A 26,207-nucleotide genomic window follows, 5' to 3' on the forward strand; every position below is an offset into this window, starting at 1 on the left:
TTGAAAATTCATGTTTAGGATAAATATGACTATCCTTGTCCAAGTTCAAATGTCGAGATACTTAAATATCAAAGTAAGTACTTAACCATGCAACTTTTCTTATTTAGGTGTTGAAAGTTTTTTTAAATCAAAGTAGGTCCCTAAAGTTTTATTCTATTATCACTTTAGGTATAAACTATTAACTCTTGTTAAAAGAAATTTAAACTAATCAGATTATGATACATGATGATTTTAATTTGTTACCACTTTAGGTACTTAAATTATGTAACTTTTCCTATTTAAGCACCTAACTTTTTTTTATTAAAGTAGGTACATGAACTTTTATTCTGTTATCACTTTAGGAATCAATTGTTAACTCTCTTTAAAAACAAAATTCAAACCAATCAAATTGTGACACATGATATTTTTAATCTGTTACCACTTTAGGTATAAAGTTTTTTTTTAAGTAAATTCCTAAAGTTTTATTTAGTTACCATTTTAGGTACCAACAGTCAACTCTTAGTAAATAAAGAATTCAAACCAATCAAATTATGACATGTGAAATGTTTAATTAAAATTGTAAATATTTTTATCTCATACTTAAACTTATCATAATTTGATTGGTTTGAATTTTTTAATAAAATTAACCGTTAATATCTAGAACTTTAAATACCTATTTAAAAAAAACGTTTCAGGTACGAAAAAATACATCATTTAAGTAACTATTTTTATATATATATATTTTAAATAATCATAAAAATTGTATTTATTTTAAATATTTTAAAAAAAATTGTATTTTTTTGTCTTTCTCTTCTTGTACCATCATATCAGCCCCTAGTAAAATTAGGGTCTCCACGGTAGTTTTACCCATTTAAATATTTTCACTTTCCCATGAATCATTTCACTTACCAGAACCTCTCTCCTTCCACGCGCAAGAAATCGCATCCAAACCCTTAAAGAAATCCGCCGCCGCTGTTTAACACCGTAATCGGTACCATTCAAGCCTTTCTCAAACTCAAACTAAGCCATTCATTCTCTATTTTCTAAATATACAAAGAAAATCACTAAAAACAGTTCTCACCACAGACAAAGCAAACTAGAATAACTCTATAATACCTTGCTCCGTCACCGAACACCGCCTTCGCCTGCCGTCCAATCAGCCACCGGTTTTGACTCGCGGCTTGTCCTCGACTTTGATGGCTTCCCCACTATCCGGATTTTGACTAGTGCTTTGGTTTCAAAGATCTGTAAGGGATGGCTCCTCCTTTTAATTGCTTCTCCGGTTTCTTTCTTTCTTTGTTTGCTGACTTTTGGTTTGGTTATGGGTGTTGATTTAGGGGATCGGTTAGGAGGTAGTGTGGTAGGGATTAGAAATGGTGATAGTGTACGTGTGCGGTGATATGGTTGTGACAGGCTTGAGTGGGGGTTTGCTGGGTTATTCAGGGTTTAGGGATGGTGCTAATAGTAGTTTAGGTGATGCATGTTGAACAGTGAGTGAAGGTTGTTGGGTTAATGGCTGGAGTTTGGGGTCAATAGAGCACATGTTTCGTGTGAGACTATGGTTGTGAAGGATGGTGTTTACTGGTGGACTCGATAAGGCTTGGTTAGTAGGGGTTTAAGAGAGGGCCATTTGGTGGCCGCAATGGGGCTAAGGATGATAGTCAGAGAGGGAGTAGGGATGGTGGGAGCCGAGAGGAGAGAGTTGTTGGGTTGGCGCAGCTTTGTTTCCTTGTACTCTCTCTCTCTTACTAACCTCCTTTATGCCTTTTTCAGGTGCTGTTTTAATTATTGGCTGAGATAAACAAACCCTAGACTGGTTGAATCAGCTAAGCCAACCGGAAGCCGAGATGTCGTCGACTCTACTCGAGGTGACTCGGGCTGCTCATGAAGATGTGGAACAGCTTGAGCGGCTTATAGTGAAGGACCTGCAAAATGATCCGCCTACTGCCAAAGATAGATTGTATCAGAGCCACCGCGTCCGCAATAATATTGACACCATCATCTCCACCACTGAGAAGCTAGTAATACTTCCCTATCCTATGTGAAATTGAGTTACTGCTATATCTTTATTTTGTGTTTATTTTTGTATTTATTTTTGAACGGCTTCAGATTGAGATATACGAAGATAAAGACAATGCTAGGAAAGATGAAATTGCTGCTCTTGGAGGTCAAACGGCTACTGGAATTAATGTCTTTAGTGCATTTTATGATAGATTGAAGGAGGTAACTGTTTACTTTGTTTTTAACCTGGAGACAAAAATGCTAACCTGGAATTTTGTACTAATCCTGCTTTTTTCTTAGAAGCATGAATAAATCTGAGTGATTTTGATTTTCAAAGTTTTTGTTTTAGCAAAGGAGGAGAAATTTAATCCAAAATTGATGTTTAGTGAAGTAATTGTTACTCAAATGCAGATTCGTGAGTACCATAGAAAGCACCCGGCTGCTCGACTTGTCAATGCTAATGAAGATGATGAGGCTTTACTCAAGGAAGAACCAGTTATTGAGTTCAGTGGCGAGGTCTCTTCTCACCCCCTCCCCAACACTTGCATACAATTAAGCACCTTTTGTTGCTGTAATTTCCTATTTTATGTGGTATTTTCTTTCTGCCATCTGGTGTTATTTGTTAGCTATTCATTTCAGGAAGCCTTTGGTCGGTACCTGGACCTGCACGAATTGTTCAATCAGTACATTAATTCTAAATTTGGATCCAAAATTGAATACTCAGCTTACCTCGACGTCTTTTCACAGCCGCACAATATCCCTTGGAAATTGAAGTCAACACGGTAAAATATGCTCAATTCTATTTTTAATCTTGCTTTTCTTTAGGTGCTTTACCACAGCTTAATTTCTTTCTGCGGTTCTACTTATTTGGCATGCTTCTTATACTGTATTTACAAATATTGTTATCTATAGGCAATACAGGGAGTACATGGAAAATTTGCTGGAGTATCTTATTTACTTCTTTCAGAGGACTGAACCACTGCAAGATCTTGACAGAATCTTTTCCAAGGTTTCATATTATTTACATCAAAAGTTAATTGAATATCTTTATCCAAAAATAGATTCTTAAACACTAGGATGCTATGATGCTAAACTCGAACCTATTTTGTAACATGGGGTTATTGATTTTTTAGAAAAAGAATTGACATGAGTGATGAGTCTTACGTGAGCTATAAATAAAATGGTTCTGATAAATTGAAATACATTTATGGTGTTTTGTGATAGGTTGAGGCTGAGTTTGAGGAGCAGTGGGCTAATGGCCAGGTACAAGGATGGGAAAAGCAAGGTCAAGAAAATGAAGATGATCCTGCGCAACATACCATGATTGATCTTGATTATTACAGTACAGTTGAAGAGCTTATGGAAGTGGGTCCAGAAAAGTTAAAGGAGGTAATTTTGGTCCTCTTTGATTATGTTCATCATTGCTAGACACTTTTTGTTGTAGTGACTCCAATCTCTTCAGTTCAGTGCTTAGAAATGTGAGTTTTCCATTTCTTTTAGGCAAATGCATGACCAAGTTGTAGTAAAGAGTGAAAAATGAAGAAACATGTTGCTATTGTATTATCTGATTTTGCCACTGTAAACATCTTATCTTGATGGTTACTTTCAAATTAATTAATTATTTTGAGAATGAAAAATATTATGTGGTTCTGGCTATAAAGAAAAATATTATGTGGTTCTGGCTATAAAAAAAAAATATTATGCGGTTCTGGCTATAAATTCTTATGCTGTGATTGTGTTCATTTATGCTATGTTTGGAAACATAAATTTGAAAATTTAGATTTGGAATTCATTTGTAACCTCAGAGTAGTTCTCTTCTGTTTTAATTGCTGTAATGTGGGTTTTAAGATCCATTGCAATTACATGTCAAGCTTTTCACTTTGCCAGAACCTCAAAGGCGTTTCTGTTTGAGATTTTTGACGGAATTATTTGATATGTACTTGAAATACTTTGCTAACAGCCTAAAAGTTAAAAATGAATTAGATCTTATTGGGCTTCCTTCTTAGTTGATGATGGGTGAATTGTCTATTTATCCCTGCAGGCTTTGGCATCATTAGGACTAAAAACTGGTGGTACTGTCCAGCAGCGTGCAGAGAGGCTTTTCCTAACCAAGGTAATATGTGCTCTGACCTTTCATTTTCTCGAAATACCCATATCTGTTGCTTATCTAGGCTTGTATTTCTTCCAAAGATCTTCCAAGTACATGGTTCATATATATTGAACATATTTGTATTAGTCAACATACCTGAATTCAACATTCACACCTGGGTTTGAGTAACCTAGGCTAATAAATCTTTCTCTTTTGGCATTGTACATCTGGTAATCGTGATTATATTTAGGATGGCAACTGGGATTGTACTATTATTTTGAAATTTGAAATTGTTTTGGGAAATCTTCATATTAGACTCTCTTGCTAGGATTTGCTCAAATGAAATAGGAATTTATTATTTTGAGTGATGTAGAAAGGAAATAGGCTAGAGGGCTTGAAGCCTGGTATTAGAGGATGATGAAGGACAACCAGTGATGAAACCTGATACAGCTATGAAATAATATGAGACTAGGTTATGTTGCAAAATGTTGATTCTATAGGCTGGTTTAATAGTAATTGTGTTTTTCTGGTAATGCAATATCAAATAAATTGGAAAAAAAAAAAACGTACATTCAATGTCTATATGTTTTTCCGCAGCACACACCTCTGGAAAAGCTGGACAAAAAGCATTTTGCAAAAGGCTCACTCGGACCTCGACAAAATGGGTCTACTGCAGTTTCACAAGACATTAACAGTCTGAAACATATTGCATTGATGGAGGCCAAGATGAAGAAACTCGCTGATTTACTGAGTAAGGTCAGTTGGTTGCTTACTTTGCCCTTAACTGTCTTTGATAAAAATGTGAAACATGAGAGAAAGCCTTTGCAAAAGTATGTCGCTGCTGTTTGTAGTCCAGATATGGTAACTATAGTGATGGTTTTAACTACTATTTCTGTGATCTTTTACAGACAATTGAACAAACAAAAGAAAATGTGGTAAAGAAGCAAGCATTGACGTATGAGGAAATGGAACAAGAACGTGAGGAGGTAAGTTAATCTCTGGGCATAGTAATTCAAGTGTATCTAATACTAGAACAAAATCCATTGCTTATATTGTGATGGTATGATTATAGTTCACTAACCCTGGCCCTCAGCACCTTGTATGGATGGCTGTAGGCAGAGTTTTGAATGCTGGGGCCTGTATGGACCAATCAACCGGGTGTCAACCTTGTTTCAGGTCTGCAGGCCTCACTTTCGGGCTTAATTGGGCAGTTTATTTCTGCATTTTTAATTAAATCTAAAGGACACAATTTAAATGGAAGAAATTAGGAATTTTAGTTTTTTACATAATTCCTATGACCATATATCAGGCGAAACAAATAGAGGGGATGAAATATCTTTGATCAAATTAACTGATCAAATGATGGTGAAACAACCATCAGCTTTGATTGTTCACTCAATGAATGTTTTATCTTTGATTGGACTTCTTTTTTCATAAGAAGTTGCTGACATTTGGGCAACTGTCATGGTTAACCAGTGCCTTTTGAGTTGTCGGTCCCTCTTCTAATTTCTGTTTATAGTAAACAAAAGCAGAAACTTTTTCTTGAAAATTTTGGCTATCTTTAAATTCTGTCTGTTGTGGTTCTATTACTATAAATTGTTGCTTTCTAATAGGAAGAGACACAAGTTGACACGGAAAGTGATGATGAAGATCAACAGATCTATAATCCTCTTAAATTGCCAATGGGTTGGGATGGCAAGCCTATACCTTACTGGCTTTACAAACTTCATGGTCTTGGTCAGGTAATTTCTCCTACTAATTCTTTATGTGATGTGAATTTTGGCGCATGCAGATACTTTGCCAACTTACAGATGACTAAACAAAAAACATTGAAAGCTCGAACGAATATAACATTAAATCTTTTTTATTGTTTTGTGTTTTCTTAAACCTATAGGTACATTTTCCTTGATGTTTTACAACTAATTCTAATAAAAAGGTTGATGTTTCTATCCACATTTTCTTCTAAATCAAGAGGGAAGAGGAAGTAGGAGTGTTAGTGAGACATCTGTACTTCTGAGTTCAACTTTATCATGTTTGGTGGATGTCGAGGTTCAGCTATCAAGCAAGCTAAATTTAAATATCCTAACTCTTGACAGATTAACTTGCGAGACTAATCGAGCTTTTCTATTTTTAATAATATTGGAAACTCTCAATTTGAACTCAAACTCGAAGCTAAGCTCAATCATAAATAATCAAGTTTGAAATTAAGCATTAGAATCATTCTTATATTTTACTAGATAAAATGAGCTTAATTGAATTTAGCTGAGTGAGCTTGAGCAGTTTGATTTTTATCTTGATCTTGGCCCTAGGAGGAAGGATGGAGTGGTTGTTCTAGGGCTTTTGAATTTTTCTTCACTCTTTGATTGCCTAGTTATTTTTGAGTTCTGGAACTTATACAGCCTTGCCCCCATTTCTTTTTTATTCTTCAGGAGTTTAAGTGTGAGATTTGTGGGAACTACAGCTACTGGGGCCGTCGGGCTTTTGAGAGGCATTTCAAAGAATGGCGGCATCAGCATGGCATGCGATGCCTTGGTATTCCGAACACCAAGAACTTTAATGAAATCACCAATATTCAGGTATGAGTTGTTTGTTATTCAGATATTGCGCAATGATTTATGTTCTTTCTGCTTCATCTGCCTATGTTTGGTTTTTTCATGATTGTGTTTATGTGCCATCACCTTTGGTTTTCCGTTTCACAACCAATGCTTTGTTTGTCCATGTAAAGCAAAAAGATAGCTAGAGTTTACTTCTCTTTGTACACAAACGTTTTTCAAATCTAATTTATGAGTTTTTTTAGGTATAAATGTATAGTGATTAACCTGGAAGCTTGAAATTGGAAAATTGGTTGCGCAGGAAGCACAAGAATTGTGGGAGAAGATACGAGAACGGCAAGGAGTGAACAAGTGGCGTCCAGATCTTGAAGAAGAATACGAAGATAAAGAGGGCAACATTTATAACAAGAAGACGTATACCGATCTGCAGCGGCAGGGACTGATTTAAAGACGCTTGTGTTGAGAGTTAGATGTTTCCCATGCCTCGGGACATGGTTCTTAATTTTGTTACCTGTCAACCTTGATCATGTATGTATGATTAATGCTTTTGTGGCAACCCTGAGGGATAGAGGTTAGAAGAGTTTGTAAGACAGTTGTCTGAATTTGTAGCTCAACAAAACTAATTACTTAGTTCAAAGTAACAGTTAAACCCTGGAAAATTCGCTTGCGCAGCACCTTGTGAATATGAATGCTGAGCCATTTACACCTCGAGGACGAGCAATATAATATAAAAATGGACAATAAGGAGAAATTTGAACATTTGGTTTCGTATGCTCTTCCACGTTTATGCCGTCTCCTTCGTTTCCTTTTTAGGAAACTCACAAGGAAAAGAAAATAGATTACAACATGTTGAGACAATGCAGAGATGGTGAAAAGGATGAGGAACGGATTAAGGCAGGGAAAGGTCGAGAATTAATGGGCCAAGTACAGAAGTAGAAGGACAGGAACTAATGGGCTTGAAGAGTGGATCAGAGATGAATGCGGAAATATCGAAAAAAGAGAAAGGAAGATGGGTCAACAAATCTTTATGCTCTGAAAGGAAAAGGCTCGATATCCATAGCTGAAGGGTACTGATGATTTCAAGCCAGGAGCCCCCGAAATGTTGATGCCAACAGTCTAAAAATAATGATAGTACAATTTGATTACAAATTTGTTACAACAATTTCATGTATAAGGGTTGCTGTAACAATTGTTTCTCTATCCTGAATGATAACTCTTCTCTTCTCCATCTTCTTCTATTCTCCTTAAACCTCTAATTTCTTCAGTAATTTCAGTACACAAACGAGTGGGTTATAATAATTTGGTATTAAGGCTACCGAAAGATCTATTGGTTCGAGCTGGGAAAGCTGAGGAAGGCCATTGTCATATTTGGTTCTGATGGTACCGAGATGTAGCAACTCCAGGAACAGCTGGAAAAAAACAATTGGAAATATTGCAGGATGAAAACATTAATCCAAATTGATAGGAAAAGCAGAAAGAAAGCATTGATGTGAAGTTTACTGAGCAACAACAGAGAATAGAGGCCAATTTATCGAGATTCAGGGATACATTAGTAGGATCTTGGACCTGTTGTCTCAGAAAGGCCAAGCACCACAACCTCTTACCATGGCAAACATTAACCAGAAAACAAATCAGGTACCCTATTCAAACACTATCTAAAGCTGATGGAAAAAAGCCCGTCCAGATAACAGTTATTGATGACAATGAAAGGTATACTTATCAACGAAATGAATCAGGTGTTTTAGCTCCAAAACCATTCTCCAAACCTTCACATGGAAAAAGCAACGACACACTTAGTTGGGTCTAGCAGTTCACCTACCTTTAAAGAGATGCAACTAATATAAAAGAACACAAACACTAACGCGTCTAGAAACCTTGGCCTATTTTCCCTTAGACCAAAAATCGAATTACAGAACTTTAATGGAGCAAATCCTTGAGCGTGGATATGAAGTGTAAAAAGTACTTCAACTTATTTTCAATGGAAGAACATTAGAAGGTAGAGACTACAGAAAGACAATTTGACAAGATGGAGTTTGCCAATGATTTGTATCTCAGGTTTTGTGATAGAACCTGCCTTGATGTGGTGGAAGAATTTAACAAGTTGACACAAAGAGGATCAGTGGAGGACTACCAAGAAAAATTTGAAGACTTGAGGTCTTTCATGCTCCAGTATAATTTGCACTTAAATGAAGAGTATTTTGTGTCCAGTTTTGTGAGTGGACTGACGAAGAAGCCAAAGTTAGACTTAAGGTGAATGAACCTTCATCTTTGTCTATTGCCTTTCAACACGCTAAACTTCATGAACTTTCCATGGAACTTGAAGCAAAAAAATAAAAACCTAAATTTTCCAACCGAACTCTTCCTCTACATATACAAAAGCCTATCCTACCACAAACTCTACCACACCTAGACCTAACATGACCCCACCACCTATTGTTCCTAACAGACATAATATCATGGAGTACAGAAAAACCGATAACCTATGTTTTAAATGTGGAGATAAGTTTCTTCCTGGCCACCAATGCAAGGTTAAAGAGTTAAATTCCATGGAAGAAGAAGGAGCTGAGCATCCTACTGAAGTGTTGATTGAGGAGGAATCCACTGAAGAATCCTTACCTGTTAATGGAGAAAAGAATGGAGTATTAGAAATCTCTATTAATTCTTTGATTGGCAGTGCTGGGTTTAGCACTTTGAGAATACAAGGTTCTATTAAGGGAAGAAATATCTACATCCTAGTGGACACTGAGAGTATCACAGCTTTACAACCCCTAATCACTACAGTAAAATTAACTGTGCTTTTAAGTGCCGTTAAAATTATTTGAGGCGTTTTTACAAGCGCCACAAAAAACGTCACTATTGTTAACGCTGCTAAAATTTGTGGCATTTATTTGAAAAAACGCCGCTAAAAGTTTTCGCACAAATGCCGCTAAATATCATGAAATTCAAAAAAAAATATAAAATATTATAAAGGTCATGAAAAATATAAAAATTTAAAATTCATTATCAAAATATTGAGAAGAATAATATCCATGATATAAATATAAAATTTTCTATAAAATTCATTATCAAATTAAATTTTCTATTAAAATTTTAACTTTAAAACTAAATACAAAAATTAATGAATTTAAATTTAGAATTTAAAATAATAAATTAATAACACAATTAAAATCCAAAAGTTAGAACTTAAGTTATCATAAATATTAAAATAAAAATAAAAATTTAGAATCAAAACTAAAATAAATAATAAAAACTAGATTAAATATAAAAATATCAATAAAATAAGATATTATAATGAAGTTACTTAAATAAAATAAGGACTTAAATCATAACCATGTAAAATATAAGATTGGAATATCCATTCCCATGTGAAATATCAACATTGATTATTTAAGCTAGTAATGAATATTCTCTTTTCTAAGTCAAAATTACAATTCATGTTTTTCTTCTTTCAACTCAAATAAAAAATGATGAAAACAAAACAATTAAATAAAAAATAGAATAATTAGTTGACACGAGATTATTATTAAATATATGCAAATATGCAAGTAGACTATTACAAAAGCTGGTGTAGTTTTGATCAACTAATTAGTTGATCCTCTGCAGTTCTAACTATAATCGCTTAACTTACATACAAACATAAGGCACTCGATACTTTTTGCACATAAAATATCTCAAACTCACACCAATTCGGATTCAGAGCACATACGGTGTCAATCAGTATGTTGATCAATATCATTCTTATTCGTTCTTTGGAATGCCTCCCATATGCATTTGTAGAGGTAGGAGCCACCATTATGTGCCTTACGCAAATTGTTCTTGGACGCAATCTAGTGTAGTTGGTTTTTCCTGTTCCATTTGCCACCAGTCAAAACATAAAAGAGCTTTCAAAGGTATGATTCAATCGGTGGGGATTCTGGTAAAATAACAGTCGTTCAGAAGACAAATTGATGATAAATTAGATAGGAGCAGAGAATATATACTATATTTTATCTGAACAAATGTTCCTTTCTTCAAATATATTGGAATGAATAATGATTAATTTGCATCATCAACGCTAGTAAAAATCCATAAAGAAAAAAAATGATAGTTAGAATGAAGCATGAGTTATTGATGAGAAATTACAATAAAGAGTAGTTTTGGAGTGAATTAGTTTATGTTAGAAATAAATCATATTTTGCTAGATATGGTAATCAGTATATCCGTTTGACACATTTAGATGTTCATATCATGTTGTATTTTAATCGTTTTTCTTATATATCGTATCCAAAATTATCAAATATAATGTTTACTACAATGTTGCGAGCAGAGCGAGCAAAGGAAAAGAAAGAAGGAAAGAAATACGTTTCTACTAGTTTTCTTCCTATCGTGCCATGGTGGATGGTTTAGACAAACCGGAGGTTACCTTGTGTCTGCATTAGATTTGGCGACCTTTTCTCTCCACCCTTTCGACGAGCTCTTATTTCCCACATTGTTGTTAATTTCATTTGAGCCAACAATTGCTTCTTCACTTTCTCCCTTACTTCTTCGCACGTCTCCATACCGAATTGCATTTGTCTCGCTTCCTTTTGATCTTGTGATGCTAACTTCTTAGCCTCGAGTAAAAAAAATATTTATGTAAAAATTATAACAATTAAGCATTAGTGACATACAATTAACGATTAAAATAAAATAAAACATATATGTAACAAATAATTTGTTGGTCAGAAAAAGTTGTAAAAAATGAAAAAAGAAATGCACTGTAAACTTAACTGCAGACTTTGAATATGCCATAAAACATAAATAAAACCCAAAATCACCAATATCACCCTGAAATGAAATCATTTGCTAGATGAAGGCAGTGGTTTTTGTTAATGCAAAGGGTTATTACATTTAATGTTACATTCACATCCAAATTACTCTCGGATAAAAAAATTCCACAACATTAATTATCAAGCAATTCCAACCAAAGTAGTTCATCCTGCATACCAAAGCCAGAGTTACTACTTTATCTTATGTAAGTGTTATTTCACAATATTAGTCATTTGCAATCAATCTTAAAATTAGAGGTGATTTAAAAGGCATAGAAAATCAAAGGTAAAGTTTCTTTGTATTAAGTTACTTTGTCCCATTTTCCAATAAATACATCCATCCATGACAAAGAAAGCGAAACCGACCAGTAAAGGAAGCATTGCTCGATCTGCATTAATTAAAGATAGAACCATAAAATTAGCTTAATTTTGTTGGGCAAAATTGCCAAAGATCAGATAATTAACATTTCCAAATACCCGATTGCCATCTTTAATAAAAATGGAAACTTGGAACTTTGCAGGGCAAGTAGCATAGAGAATGCTAATACAAAGCAGCAAACATAATAGAAAGAAAGGCTAACAACAGCTTGCTATGCATGTAAGCATTCATAAAACAGGTATGAGTTTCAACTTTCAATAAATAGCTGCATAACTACCAAGCAAAACCCTATAGCCAAGGAAATGCATAGAAAAACATGACACCGGGGACAAGTGGCTTTGGCAAGAAAAGAAAAAAAGAAAATGCAAAACAAAGGAACTAATAGCATAACAAGGGACAAAGAATTGATTGACACTACTATCATCTAAAAATTCAAAATGAAAGACATAAATGTAGAAGTTCGACATTAATGGACATAAATGCCAATGTTAAAGAAACTGGACCTCAGGTTAAACCAGTTGGTTTGATTGTTTCTTATTTTATTTTTTATGTTTAAACATTAATTTAATGTAAAATAAATAGTTAATATAATTAATAGTTAACAATAATATGCATTTACCTTAATGGCATGGTATTTAATTTAAGAAAAAGGGAAAAAAAATAATTGGTTTTTTAGCTGTTCAATAAATAACTAGTTTTTGATCGGTTTGAATATTATCCAATTCTTAGATAATGCAAGGATTGGACAGGCCAACCTTAATTGGTTTTAGTAATACATTACATGTGGTTTAGCTAGTAATATTTTCTCTGCATAATCTTTTTACAAGCTGCAATTGTAGCATCAAAGATTGAAGCCAAAAGGAGAAATTGAATGTCACTTACCCCTAGCAGTTCCTTGGTTCAATGTATTTCCTAGATAGAGAATTTTCTTCGTGAGATCCTTCAATTTAAGGGAATTTCATACCTATATAACCAATACAAAAGTTGTAAGATAAGAATGAATAAACACTGCCGTCATCAACAACATTAATGATATACCTCATTACATGCGAATTTACGATTTAAGCTCCTTTTAAATTCGAAACTGCAGTGGTAAAAAATGTAAAACAGAGGATAAATAAGTGATTCAATAAAAGAAAAGGAGAAACAAGAAGGAGATTAATTATTGAATAATATTGTAAATTTATCAAATCAGATTTACTATGGAGATACCGCCAAACTGAGTTCGAATCAATCTTGAAACAAAACACTCTTAGTTTTGACTCTACTCGTGGCACTTTCATCATTTTTGAAAGATACATTATCTGCCCATTCTTTCCTTTTCTTTCTTATTTTTAAATTAGAAAGAACCCATACTACCACTAGGAACCAAGGCAGCTCGATGAAGCACAAAGTCCACTTTACCGAGCAGAGATATAAAATCAATAGCCTCTTGCGCTTTCAACCATCACTGCTTTTTTAAATTATAACAAGGAGTGCTGAGCAGAGAGATTGTTAAAGGTAATTCTTCCCTGAAACATCCTTCTATTTTTCTTCCTCAAATGAACCACAAAGTCAAAAGGAGGACAAACCTATCACTCTACTAAATGTACAACCATATACACCTTTCCATACCACACTTCTTTCCATAGGTAAATATATAGAGTAATCTAGTTTATATCTCTCGAATAAGAATAAACCCATAAGTAAACAAAATGATTTTTTTCGAGAAGCTCCTATGCTTGAACTTTCAATGTAAAATCTTAAGCGTATTTATGCTCATGAATAATCCACATCATTGAACAAATTTCGCTAACATTACTATCTTTATTGAGAAATTATCGGACATAAATTGTGCCAAAAATATAGTAGGAAATATAGGACTAGGTATCAAAAGTACAATCTTCATCTTGGTTTAGATGTCCCCATAAAAATGAAAAAGATAAAAACAATTCAATGCTTAGACATCAATTTCCATCTTTGAACTATGCCAAAGGGTTTTAGAAAGTATAAAGTCTTAAAAGCGAGAAAATATTTGAAATATTAAAAATAAACACTTAATTCAATATATCAAGAAAGTAAAAGGAAAGCTGTTAACAAGCGTTATAAATTCCAACATCAAGACATGAAATTATAGTCTCTTTTCATTAGAAGAAGGAAGAGAGGAAAATAAAAAGAACTTGGGGAAGGGGGAGGAGGCAAGTTTTCCATTGTGTTCCCTCACTCCCTAAAAACCAAATCAAAAGAAAGCGATAATTCGGTCATTCAAGTGACCAAGCCAGAAAATGTATTCCTATCATACCAAAGTATCTCGGTTTTAAAAGAAATTTTTAAACTGAATGGCATAAAGAGTTTTCTTATATTGGGAGATGGGGGGACTTGAATCCAGCTCTTTTAGTAGGGGGAAGCATGCACCAACTACTGAGCCAAATGCTCTGGAGGAAAGATATTAGAAGGTCAAATTTTAGAAGAACATGAAGACAAAGCCAAATACGAATGGGAACGAAGTAACAAACTGTTATGGCAACAACAACAACACCAAGGAACAAAAAATCCACTAATTGCTAGTGCTAATTAATAAAAACAACAAACACATAAAACCTAACTTACTGTGCATAGAATACTGGATGAAGTTCTACAAGAAATTCCTTCTTTCCACAAGGAATTACTCCACAACTGCAGACAAAGTTTTCAACTTCCTTTTCCCTTTATCTTCTTCACCCGTGTAATACCCATCGCCCCATTCAAGTACAGGAGAGCTAGAGTAATCGTGGGCACCTTCGATAAGAGCTTGGAGACGCTGCTGTTGGAGAGTTTCTTTATTGAAAAGGGCAACGGAGGGGTAAGATTGGGGGTGTTCTGAGGATACTGATTTTAGGGGAAAAAATTAGGGGTTTTAGTGTCGGGCATGAGAAAAAGAAAACATTTCAGAAAGGAAAATGACCCCGTTTAAGTTAAACAATTATGTTTTTTTGCGGCATTTTTTGACCCCTTAAATTTTCAATTAAATTTTCCTTAAAACACATCATATTTATAAATATTTAATGTAAATTTACTTAAACCTAATGATATTGTTTTAATTTTTTTATAAATATATACATGTTATTTTCATTTGATATTTATTAATTTTTAAATATAAACAAGTTAAATATTTTTAATTATTATTATTTTTCTATTAGTCATTGAATTATATGTAAGTTGTAGATTTAGTCATTTTACTTTAATTTTGTTATTTTTAGTCATTGTAATTTTGAAAATTTGAAATTGTAGTATTAATTAAATGGTAGCTATTAAATTCATTAAGTTTTGCTATTTCTAAAATTTAATGTAACAAACATATTACTCATAAAAAGCCAGTTACGGATTTAACGGTTGTCATTTGTGTCAAAATTAAAATTTCAAAATTTGAAAAGTATAGGGACCAAGAATGATCTAATTGGATAACATGAACTCAACCTACAACTTTACGCACAATACCAAGACTAATAGCAGAATTTAACCAAACATATATAATTGCTATCATTTGAGTGATCATGACTAAAATTTTAAATTTTGAAAAGTACAAAAGATAAATTTGATTGATTTGAAAAATACAGGACTAAAACTAATCAAATTAAAATATAAGGACTAAATTTTAAGTTTAAATTTCACTTAAATAAATTAAGTGTAGAGGAATTAATTTGAATTGAGTAATTTTAATATATCAAAATATTTTTAGATTAAATCTTAAACCATTTAATATATATATATATATATATATATATATAAAAGTTTATCTATTATCTCTTAAATAATTTAAACTATAATCATAAGTTTAATATATTCAAATTAATATTATCTCTTTTACAATTATATAAGAAACCGTTTAATATATAAATTAAAAAAATACTAATTAATCTAAACCCTAAACCTCTTAACCCCTATCCCATAAACACTAAACCCTAAACCCTTAACCCTTAACCCCAAATCCTTACACCTTAAACTCCAACCTTAACCCTTAAACCCTAAATCATAATCCCTAAACCCATAATTCATCATAAACCTTCAAATACTATTTAACTCCTAAACATTAAACCCTAAACCATATATCTTAAACCATAAACCTTAAACTATAATAATAATTAATTCAATATTTTAAATTCAATACTATCTCTTTTACGATTATATAAGAAAATATTTAATATATTATATAACCATAAATTTTAATAATAATTGTTTTAGGGGTTATAGATTAGTGTTTATGATTTTTTTAGGGTTTAAGGGTTATATGACTTTTAATGGTGTTTTACGAAAAGCGCCGCCAATGCTCTGGTTTTTAGCGACGTTTTATCAAAAGCGCCGCTAATGCTCTATTTTTAGCGGCGTTTCTATTGCTCTGTTTTTAGTGGCGTTTTAGTAAAAAACGCCGCTATTGCTTTGTGTTTTACAATTTTTACGGCGTTTTTTGATAAAACGCCGCTAAAAACGCCGCTAAAGCCAGTGAATTGGGCAACAAATGCTCTTGAACTGGTTCAAACACATCCACTTACTATCACAATAGCAAATGGAGAGAAGCTATTTAATACAGCTAAGTCCAAGCAACAACAGTGGTCCATGTAAGGTGATGAATTTTAGCATGATTTTAGAGTTTTAGCTTTGGAAGGAAGTGATATGGTTCTAGGAGTTGATTGTATGAGGAAATTCAGTCCACTACTAATGGACTTCAAGAATATGGCTATGAGCTTTCAACAAGGAGACCAAAGCATTACTTTGAGAGGTGGTCTTAAAGTGGCTAAGTTGAAGGTGAATGCAGGGGGGAATTTTCAGAAGTTATGCCAAGTATAGTGACCTGACCAGCGAAATATATATGTTGACCATGGAAGGACAAGAGGTTGAGATACCTAAGGAGTTAAATTAATTGTTAGTTGCCCATATAGATGTCTTTGTAGTACCTAGAGGGATGCCTCTTGCTAGATAACAGGATCATGCCATGATATTGAAATAGGATGTTCAACCAATTAACCTCGGGCCTTATAGATTTCCCCACCATCAAAAGGCTGAAGTGGACAGACAAATAACAGAGATGCTAACTTCCTCTATAATTCAAATCAGTCAAAGTCCCTTTGCCTCGTCTTGTTTGTTAGCAAAGAAGGATGGAATTTAGAGGCTACGTTTTGACTACAGGTAGGTCAATGCCATGGCAATTAAGAATAAATTTCCAATTCCTATTATAGAGGTCCTCTTGGATGAGTTAGCAGTTGCTAAATTCTACTCTAAGATAGACTTAAGGCCGGAGGAGGACATACCAAAGACAGCTTTCAGAACACATCATGGACACTTTAAATTTAAAGTCATGCCCTTTAGCCTGACCAATGCCTCTGCTACCTTTCAGTCCTTGATGAATGACATCTTTGGACCCTATTTAAGGAAATTTGTCCTTGTTTTTATGACATCCTATACCCATAGTAATACACAAGTTGAACATGTGCATACAATTTTATAAGAATTAAGGAAACACTGATTATTTGCTAAGAAGAGCAAATGTTTCTTTGGGCAGAGGCATGTGGAGTATCTTGGTCACATTATATCCTATGAAGGTGTAGCTATGAACACAGCCAAGATAGAAGCTATGGTTAAGTGGCCTTTACTAAATTCATTGAAGCCATTGAGGGGATTTCTAGGGCTCACAGGGTATTACAAGAAATTCATAAGAGGATATGGAGAAATAAGCAAACCTTTGACTAGCATGCCAAAGAAGAACGATTTTCTTGGAGTCTAGAAGTTGTTCAAGCATTTCAACAATTAAAGGGTGTTACATGTAAAGCGTTAGAAAAAATCTAGTTTAGAAAATAGTTTATTGTCATAGCAGAAAATTAAAATTTTGAAAACTGAGCTAGTTTGTGATATTTATAATAATAAACTTTTTCTCTAAAAAAACTTGTGCTTTGTACAATACAGATCCTATATGCTCTTGAATTTCAGTCGAATGACCTTCTCTGTTATTCTTGTACCATGAATTGCTTCGAGTGTAAGTTCAAGCAATCACGAAACAAAAACTATTACTTTCAGTAGGAAAGTAGTTCTCTCTCAATAGAAATCAGTAGAATTGTAATTACTTAGAAAAAAATTTTATTATAAGAAAACAAATTCTCACTACTTTATGGTAGATTAATAATATTTGAAACTCGTCTGCAAAAACTTGTGTGAATAGTTTTACTAGTGTCATTTATTTATAGCGAGAGATAATAAAATCCTAATTGAATTAGTAAAATACAAATAATATTTATTTAATAAAAATAATATTCTACTCTAAGTAGAATTGAGTGGGTGACACACCTAGTAAATAATACTAAGGACGTTGCACCTCTCTCTTATGATGAGGGATTTAGGTCACTCCTTTATTGGGTTCAATTATGTGCTTAATGGACTTTTAACTCAACACTTTATAATTTAATCTAACCCAATATATGTTTTCTATTTCCCAAAATAAATGATTATTTATTTATTTATTTAGATAAATTAATTTTCCAATTAAATAATTTCTCAACCCAATTCTAATTTCGTTAAAATCATGGTAACTTTATTGTAAAACAATCTATGAGTAAATATATTCAATTTTCATATTCAATGGATTTATAATGACTAATGAATTTATTTTTATTTTCAAACTTCAATTAAGTAATTAATTAATAATTCAAAAAACTTAAATTGATTATTAAGTCATTTTTATACTCAGTGAGAAAACACATCCACTTGTGAATATGACACATTTCTTTAACTTCATCTTTCCCATCTGTTTTTGTTCATTTGGTTCTACAAGCAATTCATTTATGGTTTCAATGAGCTAGCGAAAGGATCGGTTGGACATATGTAATTAGGGCTCAAATAATTTATAATTAAGTTTCAGTTTCGCCTATTAATTATAAACTCATTTAGTCATGAAGTCATTTCACTATAGTGACTGAGCTCTCCCTAGTTACATACTATTATGAAAGCTACTTAATCAGTACTCGTCCAATGACCTTATCATTAGTGTGTTACCCTCATGGATTCCTTAATCTCTTTTGGATAAATTTGATTTCCTAATATGATCCTATTTTATCTCATGATAAATCTTCCTTTATGAAAGTCAATTACTATCAAATAATAATTAAGTCATTTATCTACCATATAATGCCAATAAGAGGATATCATTTACCCATTAATTGGGTTATTAATTCCACTATTGTGAATGATGCTACATGCTGCAAAAGTCGTATACCTAATGCACCAACTTTCGGTTCCTTATCTATTTGAACTCGTGCTTTTACTTATGTGTCACACATACATAGTCCACCATCCACTCAGGATTAAGGTATGTCACACTGTGTATGTCACAAATGAATAAATCCATAAACGGATCTAAGATCTATTCTACTTGGGTCATGTCAAATGTGCTATGAAGTCAATCACATCTATGTCTCTGTCTTTTGGGAGTCATCTACTTTTATACCCAAGACAAATATATCCCCAATTGGACTTTATAGATACATATTAGTTTTTCAATCAATTAGCTCATTTCTGATTAGACTAAGGACATGTTTAGGTTTATCTACTAATATTAGTTAAACATCAGATAACCAATGAATCAATATTTGCTTCCATTTTGCTTCACGTGCAAAAACATTGATGACAATATACAAAGGGTATTAATGTAATTAATGGATATTATTAAATCAATTTGTTCAAAAAATACAAGTATACGAAATGAATATACTACACTTAGGATATCAAATCTGACATAAAGCTCATGTGTTGCCCATGCCTGGATTTGAAAAGAAATTTTACTTAGAGATAGATGCAAGTTCTAAAGGTATCGGGGTCATCCTATCTTGGGAAGGGAGACCAATAGCTTATCTAAGTAACGCAATATGTCCTAGACACTTGGACATCTCCATTTATGAAAAAGAGTATTTAGCAATTTTGATGGCCATTACTAAGTGGAGACACTAGTTAGAGAGAGGCCCTTTTATAATCAAGATAGATTATGAACCCTTGAAACATCTTTTAGAGCAAAAGCTAACAACTCCTATTCAAAAGAAAGGAATTTCTAAGCTTTTAGGTTTGGACTACACTATTCAATACAAGAAGGGAAAAACAAATTTAGCTATTAATGCTTTGTCAAAACAGTATGAAGATACTTATGTATTATACTAGATACTTGCCATCTTGATTTTTGGTTGGGTTCAAGAAGTGGGGGAAAGCTAAAAGGAAGATCAGTGGGTAAATGAGAAGATTATTACTTTATCTGCTTTTCCTACTTATCACACAAATTATTCTTACTCTAGTGGAATTCTGAAATGCCATAAAAGGGTTTCTATAGGGAACACAAGATCATTGAGGCAAAAAATACTCAAGTAGCTCCATGACTCCCCTCAAGGAGAACATTTTAGGGTATAAGCAACCTAAAATAGAACCAAAACCTATTTATACTAGTCAGGTCTTAAGAGGTAGGTGAAAGACTATGTCAAACAATGTGACATTTTTCAAAAGACAATGATAGAGCAAGTAACCCAACTTGGCCCTCTTTAACCAATTCCTATTCCAAGGCAAGCTTAGGAAGTGGTGACTATGAATTTCATAGAAGGACTTCTTGTTGGGATCTAATGCCCTTAGTGTAGTGGTTTTGTCTTTGTACTTGTAAATTTTTTAACAAATTGGTTTAATAAAAATTCATTATTATCATTAATATCTTTTGTATATTATCCTCAAGAGTTTTTCACGCAAAGAAAAATGAAAGCAAATATTGGCTCCGTGATTATCTAGCATTTAAACTAATATTAATTGGCATTACGCGATCAAATCATAATGCGAGAAGATGATTTATATTAGTAGATAATCTAAAAATATCCTTAGTCTAATCAGAATTGAGCAGATTGATTAAAAGACTAATATGACATCTATCAAGTCCAATTGGGGAGATAACTTGTCTTAGGTACTGGAGCAAATGACTTCCAAAATATAGAGACATTGTAACAACCCTATACCCGGTCCAATCGTACAGACCCGGTATAAGACTATTACAATTGGTGCCAAAACGGTTATGGCTAGATATTGTTTAATTAAAACATTTGTACATAGTATTTTAACTTACCAACCATATTTCCAAACATACTTATAGTTCCACTAATTCATTTCATATATACCAAAATACTTCGAGTAACTCAAAATAGATAAAATTTCAAGAGTTTACGTTTTAGTCCCTAATACATGGGAACACATCTGAACTGCCTACGTACATGCCATTTTAATTCAAAATATGGTACCTACTTTTGAAGCTCTTGAGGATGTGATGAGATGAGAGATCTTCTAATCCGACTCTACCTCTTCGAGTCTAACTGTACTTACGCATTAAAATTAAACGCGTTAAGCTGATGAAGGCTTAATAAGCACTACAAGAATAAATAGGTAAATAAATCCTAATAAAATATTTTAAATCCATTCCATTAATACATATTTACATATATATAAGTTTCTTTAGCTATGCTTTATATTAATAAAATTTAATATATCTTTTTGTAAGTTATAAAACTTACCTTAACACGTTGATGATTCGCTTTTATACACAACTCATATTCTTAGCCCAAAGTAGATTCTATAGAACACACAGGATATACGAAACAAATACAGAGGTGCATTATTATGCACTAATGAACAGAGAGCACTAAAGTGCTATATAGGGAGCACAAATGTGCTAATCAGAGAGCACTAACGTGCTAGTAATCAGAGAGCATTGGCGTGCTAATAATCAGAGTGTGGCTAAGGTTCCTTAATGGCATGCCACTAATATCCTAGTAGTTCTAAATTCCATCTACTTCGGCATTAAAACTGGATTTCATACATTTAAATACTTTACAAAAATATTTCGAAAAAGATATCTCATTTCTCTAGCATTACAATTTAGTGCATATTTCACAATTCTCAAATATCACACCTTTTTCACATATATACTTTTGTCACAACATTATTACTTAATGTTCAAACAATATACCATCTTATATTCTCTATCTATAATTTTCTTTACAAATTTCATAGTTCCATAATCTATTATTTTATTTTATTTTTTATTTACAAATTTAAATATATATTTTACATTTTATTTCTAAATAATTCTATACTACAATATAAGCATTTAAATAAAAATAATTTAAAAATCTTGCGATACAAACAAAAAGGTTGAGATGATGTCTTCCTTCACTCCTTAGCCTTCTCTTTTCCTTTTTCATCAATTAGGTCCTCTCCTTTCTTTTCTTTCTCTTCAATTTCAAATAAAACATATAACATTTATATATTAGAGAAAAACAATCAAATGGCTTTCCTATACTATTTAATAAAAATAAACATGTATCATATAATAAATTCATCATTTCTTACCTTAGCTCACATTTCAATTTAATCCATAACTAAAATTATTTCTATTTCTATCACAATCCATACCTTATTTTTACTTAAATTCTAATTATAACTTAACTTAACTCTCAAATTTTCACTAATAAACCCTAATTTCTAATTTCTTACAATTTAGTCCTTATTAAATTAAACTTATAACTTATTTCACAATTTAATCCTTTTCTCAACTCTAGTTTGAATTTCCATCAATTCAATCTCTAATTCATCCATTAATTCAATATAAACTACATTAAAAATCTAATAACTTTCAAAATTTCAACATATACCTAATAGTATTTTGTTCTAGGATCATAAAACTCAAAAATTACAAGAAAATGAATTAAATATACTTGCCAATTTAAGTTTGAACCCTTGAAATCCCAAATTTTCTTTTTCTTTCTTCTTGCTTTCTCCCTATTCTCTCTGCTTCGATTCTGTTTTTTCTTATTTCTATTCTTTCTTTTGTTATATATATATATATATATATAATATAATATAATATAATATAATATAATAATATACTTATTAATTAAGTAAAAATAATATAATATATATTTTAAATTAAAAATATCTTAGATTTTTCAATGTGAAACCACCTCAATTTATAATAATGGCATATTTACCTATTTAGTCCTTTTTACTTTCTTTAATTTATAATTAAACTTTCACACTTATTTCAATCTAATACTTTTCTTAATTACTTCTAATTAAGTCAAATTCACCTAATCAAAACCTAATTAGACACACAACTAACTTCGTAAATATTTATAATAAATATTTACGAATCTGATTTACTAGAACGGAGTCCCGGGAATGCATTTTTTTAATTTGATCCTTTTAAATCAATTTAACCATATAATCAATTTAACCACATAATCAATAAAATTTTCTTATCAAAATTTTCATGCAACCTTCCTATCATAATATAGACCATACCACAATATTAAAATAAATTTTCTTTTTAGCTCGGATTTGTGGTCACGAAACCACTATTCCAATTTCACTGAAAATGGGTCATTACAGACATAGATATGACTAACTGGACAGGACGCAACTAGACTAGAAACAGATCACATATTGATCTTCTGTAATTTGATATGTCAAATTAGGCTCCCTAGCACGCTTAAAGAGCTAGTTTCCAAGCAATTTATATGTTTTTATCATGTCCTTAGTTTTCGTTCTTTGTTTTAATAAGTGAAATAATGCATTTTATGCCCTTTTTGAGACCCACAATGGCCAAATGCATCATAGGACCCTAACAGTTGATTGAGCATTGTGGAGAGTCAATGATGACACAAATATGAATGAAAACATCACCTAGAAGGGGGTATCACGATATCGAAGCATGGAAGTCATGATACCCATTGAAACATGAAGAATTGAAGCCATCTACAGTGGTATCACAATACCAGCCTTGAGTATCGCTATGCCCAACCTCCCAAAGACCCCCTAATTCAAGACTGTCGTGAGTATCGCGATACCACTATCGTGAAAAGACAAAAAATGACTGCAAGGGTGGTCATTGTCCAACTTCAACACCAACCAAATTTAGACACTTAGAGGCATTTTGGGCACAAAATTTGGGTTGTAATCACATTAAAAAGATACTTTTGGCTGAGAACAAAAAATGTAAACTAGAGAGAGCTTTTAGTTTAGGGTTTCTTCCATCTTGTTATTTAGGTTTAGGGTAGTTTTCTTCTCCATAACTTAGGGTTTACTTTTCCTACACATTTTCTTATTTTTCTTAGTGCTAATAGTAGTTAGTTAATTTATTTATCACCATAGCTAGGTTTATTTGTTGGTTTAGTACCTCAAACTTTTATTTTCAATTTAATAATTAGTATTAATATAAATCAGTTTCCTTTTAGTTTCATCATTAAAAGTCTGACCTTTAAGTCTTCTTGATCATTTCCTTTCCTACTATCTTCTTTACTTTGAAGCTTTTTTTTAAAAAAAAAACCCCAAATTTTCTCATTTTTCTTACATTTTCCATTTATGCACACTTTATGTTATTATTGTGTTCTTGTTTGCTTAAGTAGGAGGATAGGTAGCTAAATCTAAAGTAGTTGGTTGATGAAAATGTTTTATAGTTAATTTTTTATATAGAGACTAGATCATAAAAAATTAGACTAAATCGGATAGACTTAAAAACTTAAGATTGATGACCTTAGGGGAAAATTTAGGTAAGTGATTTCGAAAGGAGATCTTATCAGGCACCAATTCTATAATCCCAGATTAGTTGGTGAGGTCGAAAAATAAACTAGACTAATTTATCTAAGTTGGTAAAATTGAAGTCGAGAGGTAAAGTAGAGCCAATTTAGGAGTAATAGTGATTTAGATCCCTAATTCAAAAGTTAACCAACAATATGGAAATCAACCAACCACTGTTGTTATAGTATTTGCTAGTTTTGCACTTTTCATTCTTTACAATTTAGTCCTTTTTTGTTTTAGGTATTAATTAGTTTTAATCAACTTCATTTATAGTCTATCGTAATATAATGCTTAGTGAGTAGCTAGCTTGACTCCTTCATTGCATGCCTATTGAGTAGGAATCATTAAATTGTTAACTCAGTAGGGTTCGATCCTTAGAATGCTTTGTTGTTCCATTGTAACACTACAAATATTACAATTGACCAGTCACATTTGCAAACATCACACATTATTATTTTAATTTGATTGTTCTTTTAGTGTTGATTTCTCTCATGGTCTGCGAGTACAGTGAGAGGCAATCAAGTTGTTGGTATCGTTACCGGGGAGTCGATGCAAGATTTAGTGATTTTTATGTGATTGTTGCATGCTTGTTAGTTACCGCTGTCGCACTTGCATGTAAAAACAAACGATTTAAAAAAAAACTATTTTAAGGAGTGATTTTAACTGCAAGCATATAATATTTATAGTTTCGATGGAAAACGAAGTATTCCAAAGGGCCGAACCCAAGGGAGAAGGCAATTGAGCAATTCCTAGCTACGAGCATGCAAAATGAGTCTAAATAACTAATAGCTAAAAGTTATATTACGAAAAATCATGAAGTGAAGGGTGATTAATCTAATTATCTATTAACTACCTGAAGGACTAAATTGTAAAGAAGGTAAAGTTATGAAATTCATAAATAACTAAAAAATGGCGGTTGGTTGACTTTGATGTGGTTCACTAATCATTCAATTAAAGTTTCAAATTACTTAAACTCCTAAAGTGGTTCCATTTTACCTCTCGATCTCAACTTTACCAAGTTAGACAAATTAGTCTGATTTATCTCTCGATCTTGCAGACTAACTTAGGATTGAAGCATTTGTAACTCCCCACCCGGTGTAGTCCCAGTTAGTGGTTTGTGTAGGAGGATTATTGGCTAAAGTATAAGCCAAGAAAGACTGATTTATGCCCTATCTTCCAAGTTAAGTTAATTTTGGTTTTCGTGCCATGATTGGCGGATTATTTAGCCAATCAGGTAAGTATGTAAAAACTTGGTTGAAGGTTCATCTTTTGGTTATTGATCTATACATCTTGGCGTGGTCGTTGTGAATAACGCGGCAATCAACAAATTCTCTTGGCAAGCCTTGTGTCAAACAAATGTGCACCGTGGGGCTCCCATTTTGATTAAAGGTAAAAAGATTAGCAATCTTTATACTCTAGAAGGATCACCGGTGATTGGTGATGTAACAACCCATTTTCAATGAAATTAGAATAGTGGTTTTGGAAGAAAACTTATTCTAAAATTATTTTATGGTCTACCGTATGATAGGAATATCGTATAAAAATTTCATTAAGAAAAATTTTACTGATTACGTGTTTAATTGATACAGGGACCAAATTGTATAAAATGCAAAAGTTGAATTCTAGTAGCTATAGCCATCAAATAGCTATAAAATTCAAAATTTGAGGTCCTTATATGGCAAATAGACTATTCAGTGGAGTTAGTAGATAAACATGATTAATCATCATGGGAAAATCTAATAAAGAAAAGGACTAAATTGGAAAGTGGAAATAATAAAAGATGATAAATGATTAAATAATAAAATATCATCTTTTTCATCATC

General features: G+C 32.4%; 1 protein-coding gene and 1 long non-coding RNA gene across 3 annotated transcripts; one reads left to right on the plus strand and one right to left on the minus strand.

Annotated features, from left to right (window-relative positions):
• The first annotated feature begins 786 nt into the window (after positions 1–786).
• On the plus strand, positions 787–7,280 carry LOC108473467 (splicing factor SF3a60 homolog). 2 transcript variants are annotated; one of them, XM_017775036.2, is made up of 13 exons: positions 809–1,226; positions 1,753–2,000; positions 2,089–2,202; positions 2,392–2,496; positions 2,620–2,762; positions 2,893–2,989; positions 3,205–3,369; positions 4,022–4,093; positions 4,667–4,825; positions 4,978–5,055; positions 5,683–5,811; positions 6,499–6,645; positions 6,923–7,280. In XM_017775036.2, exons 2-13 carry the CDS (start codon positions 1,827–1,829, stop codon positions 7,067–7,069), a joined length of 1,530 nt encoding a protein of 509 aa, XP_017630525.1. In that variant the 5' UTR covers positions 809–1,226; positions 1,753–1,826; the 3' UTR covers positions 7,070–7,280. The 2 variants fall into 2 exon arrangements, with proteins under 2 accessions (XP_017630524.1, XP_017630525.1); XM_017775035.2 differs by having other exon boundaries at positions 787–2,000.
• A 458-nt stretch (positions 7,281–7,738) lies between these two features.
• LOC128283786 (uncharacterized) lies at positions 7,739–9,395 on the minus strand. Its single transcript, XR_008274197.1, has 2 exons — positions 9,351–9,395; positions 7,739–9,237 (listed from the first exon to the last, which is right to left on the minus strand). It is a non-coding gene; the product is annotated as an uncharacterized LOC128283786 (long non-coding RNA).
• Positions 9,396–26,207: the final 16,812 nt, after the last annotated feature.

Source organism: Gossypium arboreum, chromosome 11 (assembly GCF_025698485.1).
Source record: "Gossypium arboreum isolate Shixiya-1 chromosome 11, ASM2569848v2, whole genome shotgun sequence".
NCBI lineage: Eukaryota > Viridiplantae > Streptophyta > Magnoliopsida > Malvales > Malvaceae > Gossypium > Gossypium arboreum.

Excerpts from the sequence above, each read along its gene's own strand:
- LOC108473467 (XM_017775035.2), top strand. The coding sequence starts at position 1,827 with ATGTCGTCGACTCTACTCGAGGTGACTCGGGCTGCTCATGAAGATGTG. Across the intron at positions 2,763-2,892 it reads TGGAAATTGAAGTCAACACG|GCAATACAGGGAGTACATGG; the intron begins GTAAAATATGCT and ends TGTTATCTATAG. Across the intron at positions 4,094-4,666 it reads AGAGGCTTTTCCTAACCAAG|CACACACCTCTGGAAAAGCT; the intron begins GTAATATGTGCT and ends GTTTTTCCGCAG.